We start from the raw sequence: 22266 nt of genomic DNA, 5'->3' as shown, positions 1-22266 counted from the left end.
TTGTTGATTTGCAATATTTGAATAATTCAATATTTCATATATTTTTCATAGAAAGTTTATTTAAAATATATTTAACCACTGTTCATACACATTTTGATCAAAATAGGTCAAATACAAACAAAAAATGTGCTTTCAGCCCAGTTCGATAACATTTTTAATGAAAAAAATTTTTTTTCGAAGAAGTTACGTAATATGTGAATAACCCCTTCTGAAACAATGAAAACGCCAAATAGCATATTAGGTTTACATATTTCATCGATTAAGGCAATAAACCTAGTTTTGGCCAAACTTTACTTTTTTCCGACCATTGTGCAAGGGTCACATAAACATGATCTAGTTCACGGTGTATTTTTGCTTGTTGACGAGTTCACGTCTGCTGTTCACGGATACGAGAACGGATTTTTTTCTGTATATGTGATGTATGCTTAGTTAGTTCGATATTGTACCACATGAAGGCGTTAGTGAGCACAGAAAAATCGAACTCATATTTTGGCTGATGAATATCAGAAAGAAGGCTGATGCTTTCGAATATTTATACACTATACGTAATACACTGCACGCCCAATTTGATCAACAGTATGCCGCTATTGGGTGCTAGCGAGTATCAAATCATATCTCACGGCACTGGACAGCTAAAAAGCCAATATCTTCAACAAAGATATTCGTTAGGCTTCAGATTACGTGTTGCATACTCAATTAGCTCGATAAGCTGCCTCTAGGGAACGCTAGTGGTTACTGAAAACTTTTAACTTTTATACTGCTGTGATTCGCAAGTCAGTCTCATCTGCATTTTCCTCAAATTTGAGTTGTATTCAGTTTTCAATATATCTCTCAATGCTCTTTCAGCAACACTCATAATATAATAAGATCTGTTAAGAAAAATCCTCTGGAATTTATTGAATATTCGTAAAGAAAACTAGTTTGGAAACTTCAAATCCTAACAGATAGGACGGCAGTAAATCCGTCGATGCAGATCAATGTAAAAGTTAGTGTTTTAGGTGAATTCTTTTGACAGACCAAGAGCTATTCAGTACATGTGTAATTAAGTAATTAAGTAAGGTTCAAGGATATCCGGTTTGAATTGGTATACATTCAGCCACTTTAGGAAAACGTTAAATATTTGAAGTGGTTTATATCAAGACGTAGATCAACTTGAATGGGTTTGATATGTTTGATGCTCACTAGCGCCTACCAGTGGCAAAATTTTCAACTTATTAGACATGTATCGCAACGCCCTTTGTCTACCTTAAAATCTTTACGAAACACTCACTCGATGCCAATTCTCATGATTTGCGAATGATAGAAAATGTGAACTTGCAATCTTGTGTTAGTATATATAACAATGTTAAACTCGCATATTATTACAAGCGTCGCTGATTTAGTTTTTCAGGGTATCTGGAGAATTTTACGATCTAAACAACTCGGATTACGCAGAATACGCAAGAATCGGAAGTGCCCATCAGTGTCTGCATATTTCAATATACAGTCAAAAACACTGAAACTTAGTAGGATCCGTCATCGTTGATTTCTTCTTGGTGTGAATGTGACTTTGACGATACATAGGGTTTTGTTCTACTTCGTCTTAAGCGCTACTGGGTGACTTACTTCGCCGGGCACTTATTTTCACTATGGAAAACCTTCGTACTCCTTCACTGAAGGATTTCATTCCAATCACACGCCGTAAAACTTCAATATATCACAAAATTTTACGAAATTTCCTCAACCGCCGCGTATAATTGAGAATGTAAACAAAGTTCAATCCTTCGTACTAAGAAAAAAAGCTTGTGCGCATCAATGTGTGCGCGACGCTCGACGTAAAAATACGGTTCTTTTGATTGTGTTGTTTTCGTTTTACTGTGAGCAAATGCCATAATTGTACGGTCAAAAGGAATTGTGTTCATATGTTTGGACTGAATTTTGATGACGAACAATTAATTTTAAAGGAAATTAGTAGATCTATATACACACTTAAATAATATTCGCGAGCTCGGCATTTCAAATTGCTGAACTTTCTCGGCATCTAAGCTCTTTGCTGATAAATCAGCTAAAAATTAATTATAACCGAGTTTCGGGGATCCATAAAACTGATATCTCAGCTAACATGATTTTTAACCCGTAACTCGGCATCTCCGCGTGCCGAGCACCAACGTTTATTACCTTTTCCCCGAATTCAGTTGTCGAAAATGCCGACATATCGGTTAATCAATAAGATTACTGAGATTCTCAGTATGTTGTTCTACCGCCATATTGCTTTGCTTGTAAACGAAAACATTCGCCGGTCTCATGTGTACCATTCAAAAGTGTGAAAATACTGTGATTTAATTGCGAAAACATGAAAAATTCTAATACGGGATTACAGTGGCATGCACAAAATTATCCGTAAGTACTTTTTTAGCTTTTATTTTAGTACTCAAAGTCGGCAAAAATGTGTTCTTCTGTCGCATCCGGAACAGGCAATTCAATTGGAAAGTGCAGATGCATCATTTCAAACTGCATTGACTACTTTCTTCTGAATACCCGAAGACAAATAATTAACTATGATACTTAGAAGACATTGCTACAAAAAATAAAAGATGTTAAATCAGTACCTCAAAAATGATTGTTTTGATTTTTTGCTGATATTTCAGTTCTGAAAATACCGAGATTGTCAGTTTATATCAGTAGTTGCATATTGAAACGCAAACCGAGTTTATCAGTTTCATCTAGTAAACCGAGATCAATGCTGAGCGATCGGCTGTGCGAATCTCGGTTTTAGAAAGCCGAGATTCAGCATTTAGTTCTAAGTGTGTATTCTAGTAAAACATTTTATTATAGCGTTGATATGTTGTGTTTTAACCACTCAATACACACAGTGAGCCGTAAGTTGTGAGACGAATCTGGAAACTGATTGCGACGGAGTTGAAAACGATACGACGGGTTGAGAATACGGTAAGATGCATTTTCTTTGCATTATTTCCAAAAAGATATCAAGATTTATCAAAATGTTATTGTACAATGCTAAAGCCGTTTTGAGAAAGAATTTTTTGGCATCGGTTTGTATCAGCATCATTCACTGCAATACTGGGGAAATTGCAGTTCTCACTGATCAATGCTTAAAACGATGGCTACTAGCACATCACCCTACACGAATCTCATAGGCCGTGCATTCAGTTCTCAATTTCCCTTTCTACACCGATTCTCATCCACCTACTGACACTTTCGACAGCATGGTCGATTTTATCCGCAATATGAAAAAAAAACTGCACTTTTTCCTAAAAAGAAAACCATAATTCACAAACTGGAAGCATCACATTGCCGTTTTCTTACACCAATAACATAAAATTTATTAATACTTATATTCAATTATTAATGTCAGTGTCTCTAGGTGAAATTTAATATTGAATACACTTCAACAGCGGGTAACAGTGAATGGTGCGTGTGTTGCACTCACTCTCTTTCTCTTTCTTTTCTTCGCATTCGCTCTCAGAGTCAGGTTGTCTTCGTGCTAGTGGAGTTTGTTTTTGTTCGGGAATGAGTCGGCTGAATTTTTACGACACTGGTGCCAATACAGTTAAAATACTGCTTGTCTGTCTCTACGTTCAACGAAGCAGTATCACGCGTTGAGCATTGGCCCGCGTTGGATGAATTGCATCATTAGAACAAACAGGAATAGCATGTAAATGGTGAATAATACAACATTGGAACGTGTCGACTCACGTTGAAAGCCACTTCATACGTGCTTATGCTTCTTCACTCGCCGGAACCAGCAAGCATTATCTAAGCTTCATCAATTTAAAACTATTTCGAATTATTTCGTATAATTTATCAAAATTTTAAGTCTAGGCTGGGCGTTGCTCTTAGCCTAGAATTCAAATTTTCGTAAAATATCAGCCTGCTATTCAATTGACATCCTGACAACGTAATATATTCTAAAACGTACCCTAGAACTTTTTTAACAAGATAGTTGAACAATTTAATGCACAGATCAAAATAAAATGCACTAAAGTGTGAACAAAGCTTATAAATTGGGTTGAATAACAAAAAAGCAGTGGCGCGGGAAGTGGGTAGGACAGGTAGGACATGTACTACGCATAAAAACACCTGGGTAGGACAGTCAAAGGCTTGCCCTATCCACGATTCAACAAAAATAGGATCAGCAGAAAGCTTGCAAAATTTATTAAATTATTTATCATCTGCTCAATATACATATAAAACTCGATCAACATCGTACTTATTCTTATGGTGAATGGAAGACACTATAACGGTTTCCATGGTTTACTTATGCCTAGTGAAGCGTGGCATGGTTTGTGTATGACCCCCAACAAGTTCTGACTTGTGTGAAGAATGATTGAGGATATTTATAGTGAAAATCTTAATAAGCTTACTGTAAGAATTGTTACAAGAAATTTCTTCAACCGTTAGAAAATAAATGGAGCAATCCTCTATGGCATTTCTGAATGAATAAATGGACGGTTTCTAAAATATATTTACGATCAATCCTGTACGATCTGAACATTTTTTTTTTGAGTGTTGCTAAAGTAATTACAGGTTTCTTTTTAGACACTTGGTCTCTATTTTCATGAATTATTAGAATGATTTTATTCAAAATATTCTCCCATTTCTCAAAAATTAAACGGTAAGTGTGGTTGTCCCCGTTTCTTCTGCCAACAAATTTAAAAAATCTCGCCAATCATGTTATTCACGAGTGAATAATCTGATTGCCATTGATTTCAGAATTATCTTCAACTAAATTAGTCTGCACAGTTGACCTGGCCGTTTTAATATTTGTGTCATATTACTGATGATACGTTGCAAATATTGATACTGACAAGAAAATAGCAGTAGAAACGTTGATATTTCCAGAATGCTTTTTATTATTGGCTGTGCAAGCGCCAGAATAGAATAGAATGCTTAGAAGATTTTCCCTCGAGGAAATCCGTAAAGGTTTATCCCAGGGTTTTTTTTTAAACAGCTCAGGGGTTTTTTTCCAAGAATTCCACCGGCAGTTCATCATTCACGTTTCCTCCTAGATATACCAAATTCTAGCATTTCCTTAAACGTTTCTCAAATAATTCCCAAATGAAAGGTCTATTTTTAATATACCAGTTAATACTACAGCAATTTTTCCACTAATTCCTCTGATCATTCCTGCACAAATTTCATCAGAGGTTCTTTCCACTCTTTTTCGAGAAATTCCTTTAGAAAATCCTGCGGATCCTATACCGAGATTCGTTTTTTTCTATTATTTCAGCAAATTATTTATGAAATCTTCTAAAACTTCCTCGAAAGTCCAGGAGTTCTTTCAGAGATCCATGTTTATTAAGGATGACTTCAAAGTTTACATAGCATTCATTAGAGGCTACTTTAAAATTTTCTTCTCCATTAAGTATGGATCTATTTTTCAGAAAAAATAATCTCCACATTTCTCTGAAACAAGAAGAAATTCTGAAAAAATCAAGAAAAAAGATTTACTTGAGAAAATCTCAGAATTAGTGGAGAAAATTCTGTAGAAATATTAAAAAAATGTCTGGAGCAATTGCTGAAGGTAATTGCTTCAGAGAAATCTCTTGTTTAAAATCTTATATAAATCCTGAAAAACAGTTTCATGTGAATTCCCTAGAAACTACTGGAAGCATTTTTGGAGAAGTTATGGATTGAATTTTAGGAGATATTTTGACCAAGAATCTTGGACAATTTCCCAGAGAAATCGATGGATGAATCACTGGATAAAATCTTGGATTAGGACCTTCTAAAGAAAAATCTCAAAGATTTTTTGGAAGAATTCCGATGATTTCTGAAAAAAATCTTTCGAGGAATTCCATTTCTGTGGTTATCCTTGAAAAATCCAAGTTAAATTCTTGAGGTATCTTAAATACAATTCGTGAAAAAAATCCTTGGAAAATATCACTATATATGCTACTTTAGAAATTTCCAGAGTATTATCTTAACACACCTGAAATCGTTTCTGATAAAATTTCTAAAGAAGGTCATGAGAAAACGCACAGTAATACTTGTCGGATTGTCACGAGGAATTCTCGAAAAATGTGTTAGCTCTAAGAAATATATCTGCTCTGATGGTATGAAGAATCAAAATCTTATCTATAAGCTTCTATTAGGTTTTGTATTGTTTTCTTTATTCTTGTTTGGTATCTTTTCGGCCTCGTTTCTGTTTCATTTGTGTTTCTTTTTAGTCTGTTTTTTTCAGGCGATAGAGTCTTCTGTCCTATTGTTAAGGTACTCAGTCGTTACCAGTCATATGAAGACGAAAAACTTTCCTAGTCTACTAGTAATGACTGACACTCTCTGCGTTTGTACCCCTTAAAAATAGTAATTACCAATTTCCAGCTTAGGTTTCCATAGAGTCAACATATTTCTTAGCTTCACTGTGCACAAAATGTTTGCCAACGTTTGTCCTACCCATGGTTTTGAACGTGGACGCGCCTCTGTAAAAAAGTTACAACTCTTTAAAATGTTCTGCAGCGCAGAAAACTCTAAAATGTCCATGGCACACAACTGCATATTAAACGATAAATAATGTAAACTGCCTCATTGCATTCAGGAATGCTTGCAATCTTGAGTGCAACTGAAACATTTCATGATCTTGCATCCCACATTCGCCATAATTGCATGCTTTCTTGCATTTTGTAAGTAAAACTGCAAACGAGGATGCTCAGTATACACGATTAAAGGCTGAATTTTTCGTTAAAAATAATGCACTTGGATGAACTGACGGCTCGGTCATTTCATGTACCGTAAAACGAACTTTGATAGGTTTAAAAAAAAAATTGAATATTTATGCAACCTCTTTCAAAGAATTATAATTTATATTTTTTTGAAAAGACAATTTACACCGTCTTCAGCCAAAGGCTGCACAGACTCAATCTTGTTCGTCGAAAAACAAAGTAACAGTAAATTCTGTTATCACTGAGTTTTTTATTATTATTGATGAAACAATATAAATATAATAACAGCGGTAGTAAAATTTGTTATCAATTCGATATCATCCAGTTATCCGCCTTTGCTCGGGTCCGCACTGTCAAAGCTACCCGCATTATCAAAGATACCCCGTTTTACGGTACATTATATATGAAAAAAAAACGTAAAATCATGTTAATCGAGCGGTTTAACTACCAACATTCTTTGAGAGAAGACGCTTTGCGTTCAATGTTCAGGATTTTGTCAGCAATTGAATAATGCATTACAAATGGCTCTGCATGATTGAAGCTGAAAACACGAGACGTGTAAGCTTAAGATTTTATTTGATTTGGGGGCCATAACATTAAAGACTGTGTAACTAAAAAACTCTACCTATTTGAAATCTTTGATATTCTTGCTTTTAGTGGTAAGAAATGTGCCCGATAATTCAATTGCAAACTACAAATAACTGACAAGCAAAATTGATTTTTGTCAACTTTGTCCCATGGTTACCCTTCCAAGTATTGAACTTCACTTTCAATTAACTCGGCTGACTACCACTCCGAACACGAATTAACCAAACTCAATTTCTATGAAAACAGTCAAACTTCCCTACCCCTCCCATCTAGCACTAATTCAGCACCAGTGGACAGCAATTAGCATTCTCCCACCAGCCGCCCACAACTGCTTCCAAGTGGCACTTGTGCGACTTGAATGAAATCCAGAGAGTGGCTCCGTCAGACATAATCAGACAACTGACTGACGTAGCTCATCTCATTCTCGGGAGTTCACTCCCACTCAATGCCTGACCGGAGGAGGGCTGCTTTCGTGGATGAGTGTGTTAGCGTTAGAGCTAATTTGCTAATTAACCGAAACGGGAAGTGACACCCGTTGTTGGCGGGTGGACGACAGGTGCCACCGGCGATGGTACCACCATCCGGAAATGGAACTGTCAGAGAATACGATGCAGCAGTGTTTGTCATGGTGGAAACGAAATCTAATACATTCGAGCTGAAGAAAACTTCGGCAAAGCTATTCAGCACGACTAAACTGAAGGTTCTGGATTCGAATCCCGCCGGTCCAAGATCATATCGGGTTGGAGATTCTCTCGACCTTTCAAAGAAAGCTTCTTTTTCTTCTTTTTGGCATTACGTCCTCACTGGGACAGAGCTTGCTTCTCAGCTCAGTTTTGCATTCTCGTATTTGTCTATCGTACGGTGATACTCTATGCCCAGGGAAGTCAAGAAAATTTCTAATACGAAAAAATCTTGAACCGAGCGGAAATTGAAGCATCACCTTTTACCGAGATCTTGTTAATCGCTCACCGAATCACAACGATCAATTGGCAAAGAAAGTTCTCAGGTTAGCTGTAACTGTAGAAGTGCTCATGAGAATACTTAAGAGGCAGAGGCAAGAGGCAGACTAACTCCTAGTTGATACGTAATGCCTGAAAGAAGAAGACTTATGGAAAAGTAAGTTCAACGAAGAAACTGTTACCTCAGAACATACACTTCCAGAAATCATACTGGTAAAACTCATTCCCATCAACACTCAGTTACATCCGAACACTGTAAGTGCCCTACTTTTCCCGGTCAGGAAATTGATTACCCGAAAAAAGCGGATGTACTTTGTTTCAATCAGCTTGTCCCGAAAAGGCACCACATAAAAGCACCCAAAGAGTCGTAGCAATTGTGAATACTCGTCAATAGTGCCACAGTTGTTACACAGTGAGCAGCCTCATTGAGGTTCGATTTTCCACACTCCACCAGCCACACCACCAGGCAAGCTGAAAATCGTTCAACTCTCCCAATAATGACCCGTGCTGAAATTGATCACCGACCGGAGAGCGATTCGAGTCGCGTAATATGTTTTACATTCAACGAAGGCAAGGCCTTGTCGCCAGCGCCGCCACAGTCGCACAGTGGTCCAAAGCTGGTGAAAAGTAAAAAAAAATCAAATCTTTTGTCGATACTTCTCCTTGATTTCTATAGTATGGAATATTAATTTATATAAATTTCGGTTTTTGCATTGATGAGATATCAGCTAAAATTCACTCCATATAGATTTATGGATTCTGAACGATTTTGCATGTTTGGTATTTTTGGTCAACTTTTGTAAAACATGCGGCCACTTTGCGTCAGCTCGCTTTCAAGCATCATTAAGCCGGGAAAATGGTTATTACTCTTTTTATTTTTGACGAAATCGACAAACCGACTGCGAGCTCAGCTCCTAAGGTGACGTAATCAAATGAGGGTGGGAAATTGGCTGCTAAAAGCTGCGCTGCCAGGCTCGTTTATGCACATAAATTTCGACATTCCCTCACTGTGGACTGTTGCGGCACTGGTGGTGATGATCATCTGGGGGCCCAAAGTGAGTCAACAACATTTTGACCGTTTTGTTCATTTAAATTCGAAAATTATAGAGTTTCCATCAACGCGAAAGCTGCACGATCACGGTCCCCATTAGGCACTGTTCGGAAATTAAATTTCCATCATCAGATCGGTATCGGAGTGCATCCATCTCTGTATCGCTTCCTGAAGCACTTCCCGCGGGGTGTGAGTTTAGGCTGGAAGGCTAGTTCCAATCATCGTTTCATCAACGGCGCAAATAGAAAGAATTGCTTCGACAGTAGGGTAAAGTGGAATAAAAAACACTCATGGGAAAATTATCTAGTTTGCATGTTAATCAAATTGACAGTATTTACAGTACTTATTGGGCAAGAAAACCTTCAAAATGATTCTTTGGACGTATAGTACATTTGTATCAAGCACATATCTGTCAAACAAAAACTACTTCCTGAGGACTGTATGCCAGTTAAGCCAAATAAGGGTTATCACACTAAAGCACCGATTTGAGTGAGAAGAAATCAAATTTAGATTCATTTGTGGCTCAAAATATACATTTTTACATTTACAAATTCTCATCGTAATAGGCTGTTTTTTATCACGCCAATCTGTCATGAAACGGCCTACTTTCCTGCACTGAAGTATGCAGTGCGGAAATAGTCATTACGCAACTGAAACCAGAGCTCTAATGATTATTTATCCAACGTTTTCTCATTACGCAACTGTTTTGAGTTGCGTCATGAATCATTACACAATGTGTTTTTTTCAGAAATTGTAATATAATGGTGAATGCATTTCGATATAGTTTCTGATACCCTCAAGTGGTCTTCTATGGAATTGCAAAAAAAATTGTACGTAACTCGTTGCAGAACTCGATTTTTACAGCACTCGTCGTAATTATCCTACTCGCCAAGTCTCGTAGGATAAATTTACGGCTCGTGCTGTAAAAATCATCATTCTACAAATTGTTCCATAAACTACTATTATATACTTCCTTGAGAATTGAGAAATATCATTTTCAACAATACATATTATTTTCAAATCTCTAACGGGTATTTAGTTACATCAATTATGGCCTCACTATCCATTAAAGTTCCTTCTTTACATTCGCTTAGGCAGCATTTTATTTTTTATTACGCAACGCTAAAATTGGAAATTTTTGACCCCCTTACGTAACGCATTTTGTATGCAAAATTTCAAATTTTTGATTGAGCCGTAACGCTTGAGCCCACTCCCCCTCTCCATAGAGCGTTTATAAATTACCTAAATTTGTGGATGCCGCCTTACGGGGTTGAGGGGATGGACATATTGGATTTCAGAGATATTTTTAAGGGTTTCGAAGGGGACGGGGTACGTCAGGTTCCATTAGAAACGTAAGGGGCTCCTGGGACTACACAGAAAGAAAAATCCATGTAAATTTCAGCGTAAAATAATGCACACAAAAGGAATGCCAGATTTGTCGTGAATCTAAATTACACATCGTGTAAAATTACATCAACATCTTGTAAATTTCCGCTATGCAACGCATAATCCGACATGGGCTCTAACCGATTACGCGACAAATCGCATATATTTACATGATGTTAATGTAATTTTACACGATATGTCATGTAAATTTGCGACACATCTGACATTCTCTTTATGTGCATCATTTTACGCTGAAATTTACATTTACATAAAAGATTCCATATAGTGATTTCTCAAGGAATTCAACCAGAAATGGCTTCGAAAATTGTTCTACAAATTGCTCCAGAGATTTTTCTTGTAAGTCAAACAGAAATTTCTCCTTGTGATCTCCAGAGTTGGTGCAAGCATTCCGCAGAATATTTCTTCAGAATTCCTCACGGAATTCTGTTATAACTTTATCCAGGGATTCCTCCAGTAATTCCTTTGGGGGTTTCTCCAGTTATGATCCAGAAGTTGCTTCAAATATTCCTAAATCGATTTCTCAAGGAATTCCTCCAGGGATTTATTCCGTTATTACTCTTGGGACTATTAAAACATTTAGGCGATTCCCCAGGTTATTCCTCCAAACATTACATTAGGAATTCCTGCAATCGTTATTCATAGGATCCCAAGTAACCCAATAGCACTTTGATTCGCCCTCCGTGCCAATATAGGGCTTTGATAGAGTTGACATGCCCTATATTAGCCGTATAACAGACCTATAAGCCGAAAAAGGCGAATTAGCGGGCTAGTGGTTACTTGGGATTCTTTCAACCTTTGTTTCTGGGATTCCTTTATAAATTCTCTCAGTGATTCTCGCAGAAAATTCATTCAGAAATTCCTTAAAAGCATACGTAATAAATGAGTGCCAGTATTTTATGGAAATTTGAAGCAATGTTTGTATCAGTTTCTGCAGAGTTTCTTCAGGAATTTCTGAAAACATTACTTCAAAAATTCCTCCGGAAATCTACTACAAAAAATCCCATAGGAATTTCTCACAGTGTTTCTCTAGTAGTTTCCGCTAGAATTGCCCCAACTTTTGCTCCAGTGATGTCTTCAGAAATACATCAGTAATACCTGTAGGATTTTTCATGTGACGTCTGTGAGCATTATTCCAGAAGTTCTTTAAAAAATTTACACCAGGAATTGGTGTAAGGATATCGATTGAAATTTATTCGTGATTTTTTCCAGGGAATTTTTTCAGCAATACTAGTAGGGATTTCTTCAGAATTCCTTCAGTAATGCTTAAAACAGTTCTACAGAAGTTTCTCCAAAGATTTTTTCTGGAATTTTTTTCAGGAATTCCTTCAAGGATTACTTCAAGAATAATGAAAAGAATTCCTTAAAAATTCCTCCATTAATTTCATAAAGGATTCCTTAATAATTTCGTCCAGAAACTGTTCAAGATAATCCTCCAAAGATTCATCCAATTATTCCTCCTGAAACTACCTGTTTTTTTTTGGGATTTCCTCAGACATTCCCTCAAAAATTCGAGTATTGCCGGAAACACTTTTGACAAAATTTGGTAAAAATCAACGATTTTTAAAACCAATTTCTAGAAGCTTTAAGTCAATTTGATACTACAGTTTGGCTCAAAAAAAGGTGATTGAATTTAGCACACAGAAGTGTTATTATGATTGTTTTCCTTGATGAATGTAATTTCCAATTACTGTTCGTAACAAATTCTGAGATTCTCTTAGATTCGGATAAGCATTTGATCGTTGCATACTCTGCTAATAAACTGTCCAACTGATAAACGTATTATTCATGCTCACAATAAAATATTTTGCCAGGACCATGACTTTGTGGCATTTGCGTCTTTTGAGTTAAGTGAGGCTTCATTATTCGCTGAAGTTTGATGAAAAGTGAGCGGTTCCACAGAAAATGACTTTCTTCCCAAATTTCATTTTTATATTTTTTGATTTGGATGAAATTTTGCACATGCTTTCTTTATGCCCAAAAATGCCTTTTTGCATCATCGGCTCGCCATTTTGACTCTAGCCTTACTTTTGAGAAGGGCCTAAGAAAAAAAATCCTTGATAATTTTCAAAAAATTACAACTTAGAAACGGTTTGTCCGATCAGTTTGGTGCCTTCCGCAAAGTTTTAGGTTATTGTTGGGACTATCTGGAAAAAATATACACTGTAAAATAAATGTTGTAATTTTTTATATATCGAAAATAAAGCTTAAAAATCCATTTTCTCAAAAATCGTATTTTGATTTTTTTTTATTTTTTTATGTGCTAAAGTAGACAAAAAATGAAGTCTTTTGCACAGTGGGTCAAGATGGAGAAATCATGGACAAAAATTTTATGATTTTTTGAAAAAAGATGAATTTTTGAAAATGGTCATAATAAACTTTTTAAATATTTTTCAACTTGATTTTATGAAAGTACGCAAAATTTACAACAAAAAAGGTATACTGATAAATCAGGCTAACTTTTACCGTTTTAAAGATACAGCGATTTTAATACAACATTATGATGTAATTTTCAATGTTCGGTCATTATAATATAACTTAGAAACGGTTTGTCCGATCAGTTTGGTGTCTTCCGCAAAGTTTTAGGTTATTGTTGGGACTACCTGAAAAAAAAACACTGTAAAAAATTTTTTTGTAATTTTTTATACATCGAAAATAAAGCTTAAAAATCAATTTTCTCAAAAATCGTATTTCTGATTTTTTTTTTATATATGTTAAAGTAGACAAAAAATGAAGTCTTTTGCACAGTGGGTCAAGATGGAGAAATCATGGACAAAAAAGTTATGATTTTTAAAAAGAAAGGTAACTTTTTTGTCCATGATTTCTCCATCTTGACCCACTGTGCAAAAGACTTCATTATTTGTTTACTTCAACATATAAAAAAAAATCAAATATACGACTTTTGAGAAAATTGATTTTTAAGCTTTATTTTCGATATATAAAAAATTACAACATTTTTTTTTCAGTGTATATTTTTTTCCAGATGGTCCCAACAATAACCTAAAACTTTGCGGAAGACACCAAACTGATCGGACAAACCGTTTCTAAGTTATATTATAATGACCGAACATTGAAAATTATATCATAATTTTGTATTAAAATCGCTGTATCTTTAAAACGGTAAAAGTTAGCCTGATTTTTCCGTATACCTTTTTTGTTGTAAATTTTGCGTACTTTCATACAATCGAGTTGAAAAATATTTAAAAAGTTTATTATGACCATTTTCAAAAAATCACCTTTTTTCAAAAAATCATAACTTTTTTGTCCATGATTTCTCCATCTTGACCCACTGTGCAAAAGGCTCCATTTTTTGTCTACTTTAAAATATAAAAAAATAAAAAAATCAAGAAAACGATTTTTGTGAAAATGGATTTTTAAGCTTTATTTTCGAAATAAAAAAAAAATACAAATTTTTTTTACTGTGTATATTTTTTCCAGATAGTTCAAACAATAACCTAAAACTTTGCGGAAGACACCAAACCGATCAGACAAATAGTTTCTGAGTTTTAATTTTTTGAAAATTGTTAAGGCTTTTTTTTCTTAGGCCCTTTTCAAAAGTAACGCTAGGGTAAAAATGGCGAACCGATGATGCAAATAGGCATTTTTGGGTATAAAGAAAGCATATGCCAAGTTTCAGCCAAATCAAAAAATACTAAAGTAAACCAACCGACATTCGAATTCAAATGGAACCGCTCTCTTGATAGTTTATATTGACTTGAAAAAGTATCACTGTACGCGCTAACATGCATAAAGTATGCTGATACTTTTTCAGCTGTGCCAGTTCAAAACCAACTGATTTTCTTTGATTCGAAATCGTGAGATGAATTAGCAACAATCATCAACGACGCGTACAAATTTCAATGACGGCCTACTTCGCCTTAAAATGCCTAATAATTCTATTTTATATTAGTGTTTTTAATGGATACACTTCCAAAAGGGCATAATCCCAAATTTGTTGGTCTTCTCATTCAAAACTCCTCCCAAAAAGTTACAAATAACTGTATGAACTAACTTTGAGTCAAATTTTAATATTTTATTAATTTCGATAATCGGGGCAAAGCCAAACCTGTTAAAATATTTCAGATTTCCTTTAAACCAGTGGACTTATACATTCAAAAGGGCGTAACTTCAAAACGAGTCCATTTTTTTTATATTTTGCCCTGACATGCAGCTAAGCTATAGAAAACGACTGGTGAGCACAAATTTGATGGAGATTTTAACTTTAATAACAACGGTCAGGGCAACACAGTCGAGGGCGGAAACAGATATTCGAGTCCTTTGGTCGGCGATCTATGCGTAAGCAGAAAAAAATACTCTTACTTAAAATTGGCTTTGCATTTTTGTCTCTCATACATTATGTCAAACTATTCATAGGTTATTTTTGGTTATGACGACATAAGAAATGTATATGAACATTAAAGTTTTATATAACATGAAAAAGCGTTTATGCCAACACTTCTAGTGACGAACTATCCATAGTTTGTTTGAAAATTACATAAACTTGACGTTGTCACGATACAAATGTGTTATCATAAGCATGAAACGAGCTCACCAGTTGGTTATCCATCTTCGTTTGATCACGAATACTTGGTTTTACGCTCGCCCAATGTGAACCGAACACCATTGATCTGATTTCTATCGCCCGCCCCACAGAAGCATAGTAGCATAATCAAAAGACCATACACTACTGACACACACAGATATTGTACTCGATGATTGCATGATATAATCACAAGGTATGATACAATCACAAGGTATGTTCCAAAGTCCCCTCTTCTAAGAATAAAGTGACAAAATAATACTATCTTTAAAATCGGATTAAATAAATCAACTGAAAAACAAAATTATTTTGATTTCATTCTTGATATTCATACTTGGAAAGAACATGATATGATGATTTTCACTTTTTTTCTCTACCATACTGTAAAACTGTTTGGTTCATCTGTTTCACAGTCGCTTCTTCACATCTCGATATCGAAGAGACCATCGAGATAGGGAGAGATTTAGACAATGAACATTAATTCAACGAACACTAGATTGAAAATCACACCGTTACTAGACAAATAATAAACAAACAAACTTCATTTCGAGTTTCCAAATTGTTCTGAATAACTTAAATCTGGTCTAGTCATCTTTTATAATGGTCATATCAGCATATGGAGAGAAAGTTGGGCACACAGAAGTTTTGCGAAAAAGTTACACGTCTTCTCAGTGAGAATCGAACTCACGACTCCCTGATCTCTAGTTAGGGTGCGTTACCCCTACGCCATGAGAGGACGCTTTCTTGTTCAGCGTTGCTATTTTTCAGTAAAATACATTTGAACTTAAGTTGACGTTTTGAATCATCTTACCCTTCCCACTTCGTTTGTAACCAGATGGTTCCCTCACGACGACGATGAGTCCTAATGTCTTGTTCTCATCGTTTTGCATCACCCTGACTGGTTGACTGACGGTTGGTAATTACCTCACACACATTCCTACTCCCATCAAATGGCACTTGATCGGCCAACAGAACGACAAAAAATAGCAGCAGACCCAGCTCAAGCATCATCATCTTTGTGCAAACAGTCGTCTACTTAAACGGATAGTTTAATGATGGTTATTACAATAAATTATTGATCTCGTTTTTTTGTCGATGTTGCAGCGGCAATAGCAGCACCTTCCTTCTTCAAACGCGTCGTTGGTAGCAATGATTTGTTTTGCCTCATTGCATACCGTCGAGTGTGAGAGAATTCGTTTTTTGTCTGCATATGTCTACATCGTTTTGCTACTTTTATAAAGTGATTGCCGTACAATTTTATGAATGAACTTGCCGTAATACCATTGCACAGGCATTGCATGACTGACTACTGCTGGTCACACTAAACGGTTCACTTGTGTATGCGGGATGAAATTGTGTTGAGGCAGCAGTTGGCATATTGTGGAACATTTCAATCGAGGATATAATTGGGTGCAATTTATTTCTTTTGATTGAATACGAAACAGTTGCTTCCCGTTGTTGGGGACATAATGTATACGATCTTCTTCTTTTTCCTGCAATAAGGTTTCTGTTTTATCCCCAGCTTCTTCACTCGGGAAAATGGACTATCGATAAACATAGGAACCCCTTATGAAAATTCGCCACAAGGAATCGGATTGAAATTCATAAATTTGCCTTATGAAACCTAAATTTAAAAACAAAAATTGGTTTCGCGGCAACCTGGAATCGAACCAAGGACCTTGCGATCGATATGCTCGTGCGTACACCCCGCACCTATCGACGCTTTGGTGTGGAGTGATGCTAAAACGATACATAAAGCGTTCGTGTTTCGATAATCGTTCCATCTTTCATAATGATGTATGAATTTTCATAATCATGTATGAATTTCGATAGTCCAGTTCGCTGCGTGTTCTACTTCTTCTTGCCAATACGTCCTCACTGGGACAGAGCCTGCTTCTCAGCTTAGTGTTCAATGAGCACTTCCACAGTTATTAGCTGAGAGCGTTTTTTGCCAAAGTTGCCATTTTCGCATTCGTATATCGAGTGTGAGGTTCGATGATACGTTATACCCAGGGAAGTCAAGCAAATTGCCATTACGAAAAGATCCTGGACCGACCGGGAATTGAACCCAGACACCTTCAGCATGATTTTGCTTTAGAGCCGCGGACTCTAACCGCTCGGCTAAGGCAGGCACTTTTTTATTTGGGAAATATGAATTAATAGTTTCTAACAGGAAAAGTAAACTAAGAAATAGAAATTAACGGTGAACGGTTTGGCTTCATTTAAAAGTTCTCGTATATTGCCAATGAAGAATTCATTACAGTCTTAATTGGCATCTTCTTTATCATAACTATTTTCAACTACTACATTTGGATCTTCTCCAAGTCGTGATCAACCAACATAACCGTGACCACCCACACAAAATTTTAAAACCATACCTTTCCAGCTCGATTAGCATATCAAAAACCAAGGCTCGCCGCTTGAACCTTCCAATCAATTTTCATGCAAATTACTACCGCTAACTATGTGCTGAATAGGTTTTACCTTCGCGCCGTAGTAATACCCCGGGTCAGCAGCAGTAAGGAGGTGAAATTCACATTTTCAGCACCTTATTCAACTGCTTTTATGCTATGGCTGTACCTTCGTGCCCCGGATTGGAAGGAACAACCCAAAAGCGAAATGAAAAACCTATCCATTGCTTATCTCGCCGCGTCCTTCTAACTAAATCGCTCAAACTTACACGGGTAAAACACGGCTGCCTCCGGAAGGTTTAACGTTTTGAGGTGTTTGATTCGCTCGGTGCGAAAGGGCTTCCCGTGCAGGAAGTGAGAACTGATTGAAAACTAATATTGATAATCAAGATAATAATATTTTGATCAAGTTAACAATCATCATAACAGAGACCAACATTGCGTATGAAAACAAAATGGTAGTTTTTGTTTGAACTTACTCTTGTTAACTAACTTACTTGATAAGTTATTTAATTTATTTATTATAAATATCAAAAACCTTTCGCTTATTGTTATATTGCTACTAATACAAACCGAATTAAAAATTAGCATTCTTTGTAATAGTTAATAAATCCATAATTCGACTGGACAAAAGGACGAAAGGCTGTAAGACAGCGTCAAAAGGACAATAGATCGAAAGACAAATGGTCGAAAGGACAAAAGGTCGAATATAATTTGGAAATTGTTCTGAATACCATTAATGGGTATTCTGTAGCAATTTTCTCCTGCTCGGGTTGCGATGATGATGATCGGATGGCAAGGTGTGCTTCGGCGGTTTCTTCGATTCATCATCATGCCTTTCGGTTATTGAAAATTCATAATTGTAAAACACCGTTTGCTTCCGATAGTCATGTTTTTTTTTAGGAAATGTTGTAGATCGTTATCATCGATGCTTTTACCGAAACCAACATGCTTTTTACAGAGTTAGGCTTTAATATTTGACAACATTTTTTGACTTGACCCTTTCCTTCTTTTCTCCTTTTTTCAGACGAATGTTCCCAACGGTTCGCGTGTCGTTTTCCGGTCCTCTTCGGCAGGTCACTCCGGCTGATCGGTACGTGGTGCTGATGGACATTGTCCCGCTGGACAACCGCCGCTACCGGTATGCGTACCACCGGTCGTCCTGGCTGGTGGCGGGAAAAGCGGATCCTCCTCCACCGCCCCGGTTATACGCCCACCCGGATACGCCCCTGGGGGCAGAAGCTCTGCGGAAGCAGGTCATCTCGTTCGAGAAGGTCAAACTGACCAACAACGAAATGGACAAGAACGGACAAGTAAGTGTACGTAATCGTAAGTTTTTGTATGAGTTTGTCTTCTGCATGGTGGATTGAAATAGATAGCTGTACTGGAATGAACAGCAATATCTTTTCTTCGTTCCTTAGTGGACGAGCGTAAATAAAAATTTCGAACACAAAAAAAAAACGGATCACAGGAAGCATAAAACAGCACTGCGGAACACGCATTTGTCTCCAGCACCAAAATACCGCTATTTACTTAATTAACCCCTCTACCGGCAGCTTCATTTTTTACCGCAAAATAAATATTCAAATCGTTATAACTTTATTGTTTTTCAATATTTTTGCACCATTTTTTCACAAGTTCTCAAACAACTCTTCTAGTTTTAGGATCTGTGTCGATATTAATTATTGGTGATCTGGTTTTAAAGATATTCCGATGTTTCTTGGGGGACCGACATTTTCCATATAAAATTCCTTTGGCGGCCATTTTGTTTTTGATCATTTTATCAAAAAAATAAAATGTGGGCTATATAATGCCAAGTAATAAGAAGCTTCTCTGAAAAAATCATTCAAATCGGTTCAGTATTCTTGGAGATATCTGAAAATTACGATATGATGTTTTTTGAAGTTTTTAAGATCTTTATTTGGCCAGCGTGGTTCCAGGAACCTAAATGGTCATTACTTAAAGACGGCTGCACCAAATTGCTTCATTTTTTCACAACATACTCTCATTAATGTATTTTTCCGAAGAGTGAATATCCGAATACGATTAAAATTCTGTAGCCTGAGAAATTAACGGGGGGTTCTAGTTATGGGTCGGTCCCCCAAGGAATTTTGGAATATCTTCAAAACCAGATAACAAATGATCAATAGAGACACAGATCCTTAAACTAGAAGAGTTTTTTGAGAAATTGTGAAAAAAATGGTGCAAAAATATTGAAAAACAAAAAAGTTATAACGTTTGGAATTTGAATTTTGCGGTACATTATGAAGCTGCCGGTAGAGGGGTTAAGGGTTGCTGAATCCATTGTCGTCGTTTTCAAAAATATCATAGCACGTCTAGATTTTGAAATATTGACCGTTGAAAATTCAAAATTTTACTATTTCAGCCAAATTGCATGCAAGTTTGTCCAATTGTATGAACATTAGGCATGCTTGGTGGATTAGATCACAAAAAAGTTTGATAAATCACACTTTAATTTTCATGCGAACATCAATTAAACCAATGTTTTATACAACTTTGGCGACCTGTAGCTAAAAATTGTGACGTGTTGGAACATTTCCGAGAACGGCTTCAGATTCAGCTACCCAAAATCTACACATATTTAATTTGATCCTTGAGACACACAAACATGTCATTTTTGTTACGCTGTGCAGTTTAATAAGCCACAAATAAATGTTGTGTCATCAACAAGCAACTTCATTCTACACAGTCTCAGTAGATAGTTTCGCAAACACATCCGCAGGAATCTCCACAACAATCTTGATATCATTTTCCCAAAAAATCTGCACAATAGTCTCAACCATAGACTCAATGGAAGTTTCGTTTCCGCAGAAGTATCGAATGATCTCCATTGACTTCCTTACGGATTTTACTTAGATTTTTTCTTTAATTTTTTATGAAAACCTTACTCCAGATATTGGATAGGAATGAAATGAATGAATCCATGGAGGAATCCTTGATTTAACCCTTCTTGAGTCCACGTAGGGGTCTATGAAATAATCTTTTCAGTAGTCGCTGGTAAAATCCCTGGATGTTTTTTGCAATACTCCCTGAAGCCTCCCAGGAGAAATATCTGGAGAAATCTTTGATAGAGTTCTTGAAATGATACCTGTAGAAATTCCTGGAAAATCTCTGAAAGAATCTCTAGAAAAATCACCGGAGAAACGCATGGAAAAATCCTTTTTGAGTTCCCTGTTGAAATCCCTGTAGGAATATGTGGAGCAATCTGTCTTTGAATTTCTGTAGAAATCTTATAGGAAAATCCGGATGGAATTCTGTAGCAATCCAATAATGAATATCTCTTGGACTCTTTGCAAAAATCACTGGAGAAGTTCCTGGACAAACTTATGATTGAAGTCATGAATTCTTTGATGAAATCTGTTGCCTCTTGAAATCTCTATAGAAATTCCTGAAGGAATTTCTTTACGAATTTCTGAAGAGAAATATGTACCTCTTGAAATTTACATATAAGTCTTCGTCTTTGAAAAATCACTAGAGGAAAAGCTGTAAGATTATCTTTGGGATTCCCTAGTGGAATCTCTGTGTAAATCTCTATCAGGTTCCCTGAAAGAATCTGCTTCGGAATTCCTGTAGCAATACATGTCGAAATGTCTGAAGGCATCCATGATCCATGATCTCTACTGATTCCTTAATTCAACACCTTTCACATGTAACCAACATAGTTTGAAACATAAATTTAAAAGTAAATAAAAATGTTGGTGGAAATAAATGAGCAATTCCTGGAGAAATCTGTACATGGAGGAAACCCTGAACGAATTCCAAAGTGATCACTTGAAAAATCAATGAATGATGTATTAAGGAAGCAATAGAGGATTTGTTTGATGAGTTCGTGAACAAACTTTGGAGGAATTCCAAAAATAATCGTTGAAGGGAACGCTCATGTAATACTTGAAGGTCATTTCTTATTAACTTCTGGGGTAGCTCATATTGCATGAAAAAATCCTTCTTGGATTCCCTATAGGATTCTCTGTAGGAATCCCTCTCTTGGAAATTCTTGTAGGAATCACCAATGCTTTTGGAGTCTTTGTAAAAATTCTATACGAATCTCTGGAGAAATACTTCTTGTAGAATTATGTATAATTAAAATCTTAGAAATCTTTGGACGAAAGCCTGAAAGATTGTTCTTTGCATTCCTTGATGAAATCCTTGAGATAATCTCCCTGTAGGTACCAATGTACAAATCTCTGAAGGAAAAATCAATGAATGATAAATGGAGGAATCTCTTAAGGTTTTGACAACAAGAGAAGGAAGAGAGAAATGATTGTTGGAGTTCGTGAAGAAAATTTTTACGGTATCCTTGAAGGTCATTTTTTATTAATTTCTGGAATAGCTCGCATTGCATGAAAATATCCTTCTAGGAATATCTGTGGGAATCCATCTCTTGAAAATCTTTGTAGGAATCATCAATGCCTATTTGAGTCCTTGTAGAAATTTCTGAAGGAATTTCTATACGAACCCCTGAGTAAATACATCTTGGAATCCTTGTAGAAAACCTGGTTTCATTTTATTTTCTTTGTGTTACATCAATAAAACACTGCTAACGATGTTACGTTAATTTACTCGATCCATGGCTATGTCCATCCAACTTCGATTTTGGTCCACGTTCAACAGATCCTGTTGCAGAAATCGC

General features: G+C 36.2%; 1 protein-coding gene across 1 annotated transcript in view; it reads left to right on the top strand.

Annotated features, from left to right (window-relative positions):
• Window positions 1–22266, top strand: part of LOC5570445 (T-box protein H15) — a 146973-nt gene that overhangs the window by 85984 nt on the left and 38723 nt on the right. The window contains exon 4 of the mRNA XM_021846195.1: window positions 18643–18928. Coding sequence (XP_021701887.1) covers window positions 18643–18928 — 286 coding nt within the window. The remainder of the gene's footprint in view (window positions 1–18642; window positions 18929–22266) is intronic.

Source organism: Aedes aegypti, chromosome 2 (assembly GCF_002204515.2).
Source record: "Aedes aegypti strain LVP_AGWG chromosome 2, AaegL5.0 Primary Assembly, whole genome shotgun sequence".
NCBI classification, from domain to species: Eukaryota; Metazoa; Arthropoda; class Insecta; order Diptera; family Culicidae; genus Aedes; species Aedes aegypti.
Note: the sequence above shows the minus strand (reverse complement) of the source record. Positions and strands in the feature narration are given on the sequence as shown.